The 5799-nt window shown below is 38.6% G+C and overlaps 1 protein-coding gene across 2 annotated transcripts in view; it reads left to right on the forward strand.

Annotated features, from left to right (window-relative positions):
- The first annotated feature begins 2025 nt into the window (after positions 1-2025).
- Positions 2026-5799, forward strand: part of LOC107601337 (polypeptide N-acetylgalactosaminyltransferase 6-like) — a 7707-nt gene continuing 3933 nt past the window's right edge. Inside the window, exons 1-3 of one of the 2 annotated variants that reach the window (XM_016293494.1) lie at positions 2026-2100; positions 4713-5198; positions 5284-5456. In XM_016293494.1, coding sequence (XP_016148980.1) covers positions 4714-5198; positions 5284-5456 — 658 coding nt within the window. In that variant the 5' untranslated portion in view covers positions 2026-2100; position 4713. The remainder of the gene's footprint in view (positions 2101-4712; positions 5199-5283; positions 5457-5799) is intronic. The other variant, XM_016293493.1, reaches the window with a different exon arrangement.

The following is a 5799-nucleotide window of genomic DNA, read 5'->3' on the forward strand; positions in this document are numbered from 1 at the left end:
TTTCATTCTTGTTTTTACTTTAGTCGAAGGATTAGAAAAGGGACGAGCTTTTCAACTTTGAGAAAAGACTCATGAATATAGACAAACTTTCCCCCTCTAAAAATAAAAAAAAAATTCTGTTTTATTTGGTTTTTGTGATTGCTTTTTATTGGGGTTTTGTTTAAATTGCTTTAAAATTTTTAGTTTTGTATATATTAGGCATTGTGTTTGCATCACCATAAACATTATGCATCATTTAAAGGTTTTTTTTGCTTCAGAATATTGATACATTGTAGATTTCACCTGTTTTAATCACCAGATTTTAATTTATTTACAATTACTGATTATCACGTCTATAATCAAACTAGTATCACTTTTTTTTTTTTACATCTTAACAATGTGAACTGATTATTTCTGCTTTTCAAAACTCTAGAGTTGCGTGTAAATCAAGATGCCTTGCTCGGTAAATATTTTATGCATATGGTGAGCTGTAATTCAAATACTATTGTCAAGGTAACTTATCATGGTCCTAGATCATCATTTCATCCTGTTGTAGTCAGTTTTTGAAACTAACGGAAGAGGAATCAGAACATTGTGGTCTACTAAAACTCATGGTCAAGTTTATTCATAAATGGTTCATTGTTTTATTATTACTGGACTTAGCCACCATAATGCAGGTATATGCAAAGAACAACATTTAGCACATACAGACTGGGACTAAATTTATTGCACCAAATTCTATAGCCAATATGGCACGGTCATAGATGTGCAGTGGATACGTTACACTTGCATTAGTGCGAGTTGTGTGTCCTTTGCACCTCCTGTTCTGCAAAGCGAAGTGACACAGTGTTGCAGTATTATGGGACTGTGATCATCATGTGAACATACTGTCTTACAGTTTCACGGAGCAGGAATCAAAACAAGCTGAAGTCTGGGCAGGTCTTTGACATCTCATTCACAAACCTGAGACAATAAGTGAAATATGCATTATTAAAGCAGTATCCATTAATTGTCGGTTGACACACATTGGCCTACATAGCTTAAGATTCTTCATACTTTGTCATTTGGCTGTTTTTGCGTGGGAAGCGACGGGTTTGAGTCCAAGGCTCCTGGTTCTTCAGGCCATCGGTGGAAACCCACCAGCCGTACTGCTGGTTGTCCGTCACAGCTACACGATACAGTTCTTTAGGAGCTAAAAAGAGAAACACAAGATCTCATCAATGTCACACTGACCACCAAGAAAAGCATCCAATTAATGTAGCTTTAAGAAAGTATTAAGACTCATTCATAAAAATAAAAAAATCCACACTCCTTATGAATAATCTGAATATATCACTTTCTCCATTTTGAACGACCTGAACACACACACACACACACACACACACACACACACACACCTCTCTTTAGTATGTAACACATTCAGTAAGTGGGTGTTTGATGGATTTAGTGTGAACTTACACCTCTGAACGCGTCTGCTGAAGTCCTGATATCTGCTCTGGCTGCCGAGATGCAGGTTTGAGGAGTCTGAAAGGAAAAAAACTAACATGTTGGACCCCACTACTGTACGTTAGGTAAACAGATGTGCTAAAGGATGTATTAACGTCTCACCAAAGCAGCCATACCTCGTGTAAGATTGTTCTGGGTAGGTGTTACCATCCTGTCCCCAAAAGGGTTCTGATAACCCAAATATGTGAGTCCGAAGAAAGCCATAATCAAAACTGTATTATGAGAACTAGCAAAACAATAGCAGAAGGGACGACCTGAACCGAGCCGAACGCGAGATTCACGCGCTGTCTTCAAACGCTGTTTAATGTGTTGCCATGGATACTTGCACTGCCCCAGTCTCCCGTTTATTTATCAGCACTTTTATAACCTAAACCCTAAAGCGATTCCAAGTCGTTCATATGTTGCTTGTTTATATCCCCTCAGTCCACTTACTAATTCGCTGTTCCTTGGCACACAATTTGTTTGTGCAGGAATTAAACCGAGGGTTAAATAATCCAATGAGATGCACCTGGCATGACGGCATAAATACTGCTTTAAGTCAGTTTAATACGAGCCATTTCTCTGGCGTGTATGTTTACAGCTGAAAAGTGGTCACAACGCTTCGCTTTAGTGCAGGTAAGGACATAACGTTACTTAAACTGAAGCACCACTCTTTGAGCCACCTCAGTCCTTTTCATAAAACAGATTAATCCTTCAAAATACGGAATTCGCATCCGTCCATTGTTGTCTATGTGTTTTATTTATTTATTTTTTACAATTACTGATACTTTTTCATATTTAGGTAGGTGTTTTGCCATACCCTGGACCACAAAACCAGTCATAAGGGTATTTTATTATTATTATAATTATTTTCCATTTTTGAGATGTATACATCATCTGAAAGCTGAGTGAATAAGCGTCCCATTGGTTTGTTAGGATAGGACGATGTTTGGCCGAGATACATATGTGAGAATCTGAGGGTGCAAAAGCCTTTAAAATCGCCTTTAAAGTTGTCCAAATGAAGTTCTTAGCAATGCATATTACTAATCAAAAATTAGGTTTTGATATATTTATGCAGTAGGAGATTTACAAAATGTCTTCATGGAACATGATCTTTACTTAACATCCTAATGAATTTTGGCATAAAAGAAAAATCGATGTATACCATGTATTGTTGGCAATGGCTATTGCTACAAATATACCCGTGCTACTTATGACTGGTTTTGTGGTCCAGGGTCACATAGTCTTTTAGGTTTGGCTATGTGGTTCTTTTAGAGATTAAAATAGTTATTTAATAAAGAGTAGTAGTTTGACTTCTTTATTACTCCACATTTCTTTTTGATAAGATGTCCTGTATGGTAGTGCACTGCACACCGGTGCTTTGAACCACATTCATCTTCTGAAGCACTACCAAAACAATTCTTCCACTAGTAGACACAGGCTTATTTTGAACTGCTTGAGGGCCAAAGGTTAGGGGAGAGCTGGGTGGGTTGAGACGGTTTTTACTTGCAGTGTGTTTAAAGTGAGCATGTGACAGTAATGGGTCCAACTTAAATATTTACATGCATTTCAGGATGTGGTGCATGCTTGGGAATAATCACTTTGGATCTAAAATAAACTGCTTTTAATGTATGACTTGCCAAAAAAAAAGTGAGGAGTAAATTGAGCCACATATGGTTAAACTGTGTCACTGATTATGCTACAAAATTATGATTATGCTATTAAGTAAAACAGAACATATTCACCTCATGCTATATCAGAGGAGGAGAAATTCAATAAATATGGCTTTGTGAAATCTATGTGTGAGCCTTGTGATGGACTGGCCATTCGTCCAGGGAGTTTTCCTGCCTCTGGCTCAAGACACTGGGTTGACTTTGCAGGCATTTTTTAAATGATTAAAAAAAAAAGTTGAGGAATAAAAAAAAAAAATGCAACTGACTTTACATAATGTATGACTTGCCAAAAAAAAGTGAGGAGTAAATTGAGCCACATGTGGTTAAACTGTCACTGATTATGCTACAAAATTATGATTATGCTATTAAGTAAAACAGAACATATTCACCTCATGCTATATCAGAGGAAGAGAAATTCAATAAATATGGCTTTGTGAAATCTATGTGTGAGCCTTGTGATGGACTGGCCATTCGTCCAGGGAGTTTTCCTGCCTCTGGCTCAAGACACTGGGTTGACTTTGCAGGCATTTTTTAAATGATTAAAAAAAAAAGTTGAGGAATAAAAAAAAAAAATGCAAGTGACTTTACAGAACTGGGCTAATTACTCAACATCTTACTTATGAATGTTGCAGGGAAATACAACTTCATAAAACTTCAATGACCAATTTTCATAAAAGAGGCCTGTTTAACATTTTCAACAAAATCAAGTCCAGAACAAAACCAAAAATGTTTGGTCTAAAATTAATTAAATATTATTGAATTACAGTAAAATAACTCTTGGCTCAAATTACCCCACTCCTACCATTTTAACAAACTTGTATCATCCAGCAGTTTAGAGCTAACATCATGCTAACACTATAGCCTCGTTTTAGAACTTCCTAGAGCACAAACATGCATGATATTTTATTTAATTTTTTTCAGATTTGTCTGTAACTGTTCAGACACAAGAAGCATGGGTCGTTAAACTAAAAAAAAAAAAAAAAAAGGGGGAAAAGCCCTCTGTCCCTTTGTGTCTCTATTCCTGACATAAACAGTGTGGCTCAGTGCCACAAACAGAGGCTAACACTCCGAACACAGAGACTGTAAACGTAACAGCAGACACCATCTGTACTGCAGGTGTATGTTTGTGGTGATATTTTATTTAATTTTTTTCAGATTTGTCTGTAACTGTTCAGACACAAGAAGCATGGGTCGTTAAACTTTTTTCTGAACTTAAAAGTTACCAATTATTCAGCGGGCCTCTCTCCATCACAGGGTTAGTAAAATGGTTAAGTCTTCAAATATGTGTGGTCATATCAACAATTTTGTTTATGGTTGTCTAGAAACAAGGGGTGGCTCAACTTCCACCGGCTCAAATGACCTCGCTCTCCCCTACATATTGTAGCTTTAAAATGGTTATTCTGTGTGACAAATGAATCAAAATATCCCATGTTTCACTCATCAGTCCCTCAATTATTATGAGCTTGTCAACTACTCAAATTGAAAACAGCACAAATGAATTTACTACAGACATTTCCCGATGCTACAAATGGCTAAAGTTAAATAAAATATCCTGTTTGTTTTATTTTCTTCTAGGATGAACTTACGAAGTCCTCAATGTACACTACCCATAAAACTGAGCATCTTGGGTCTAACCCTTTTAATCACTATTCTATGGGTATTACTGCTGGATCTAGGAGGGTGGAGGTCTGCCAGCTACTGGTATCAAGATCTTTCTTTAAAGCCAGGATATAGAGGCAGTGTGGGTAGGAATTACAGTAGCATCTGGCATTTTCAGATGTATACCTCTATGCCACCTTTTGAAAGGGCTTTAGCGTTATCTGGAGATGCCAGATGTCCCTCTGGGTTCTACAGCATGGAGGAGCTCAGGCCTCACATAGAGAGGCCTCAGGAGGATCCAGGAGGACCTGGAGCTGATGGAAAGCCCTTCGTCACTGGCATCTTGACACCTGCTGAGCTGAGGGAGAAGCAGGAGGGCCTTTCTAGAAACGGCTTCAACCAGTTTGCCAGTGACCGCATCTCCTTCCACCGCAGTCTTGGTGTCGACACGCGGCCCCCCGAGTGAGTACCACAGGAGGCAGACAGCAAAATTGTTCTTATTTGACCTTTTGATCATGTAGCACTAGTTCACTGTTACTCCTCCAAGATGCAATGACCAGACATTCAGCAGATGTCCACGGTTACCCACTACCAGTGTGATCATTGTGTTCCACAATGAGGCATGGTCCACTCTTCTCCGCACCATCTTCAGTGTCTTACACACTTCACCGGCTGTTTTACTTAAAGAAATCATACTGGTGGATGACGCAAGTACTCAAGGTAAGTAAAGGCATATATGCATTGCATTTTTAGGTACCTTCTTTGAATAAGGTCGACAATAAAAAGAGCAAACAAATTCAATGGACTTCTTGATGGAAGGAACCAAGCAATATCTAGAAACCAGAATATTATAAAGACCTGGCGATGGCATCTTTCGACTTGAGCCAGTAAGCAGCCACCCAGGAGAAATGGCTTAGTAATCACTCAGAACACCCTAGCAATGCCTTAGCAATCCCCAGGACACACTATCAACACCTTAGCCAGCACCCAAAACATCTTAGCAACAACTTAGCAACCACCCAGAACATGTCAGTGCCTCCTCAACACCCCCCCCCCCCCCGAA

This window comes from Sinocyclocheilus grahami, unplaced genomic scaffold (assembly GCF_001515645.1).
Source record: "Sinocyclocheilus grahami isolate Dianchi unplaced genomic scaffold, SAMN03320097.WGS_v1.1 scaffold303.1, whole genome shotgun sequence".
NCBI classification, from domain to species: domain Eukaryota; kingdom Metazoa; phylum Chordata; class Actinopteri; order Cypriniformes; family Cyprinidae; genus Sinocyclocheilus; species Sinocyclocheilus grahami.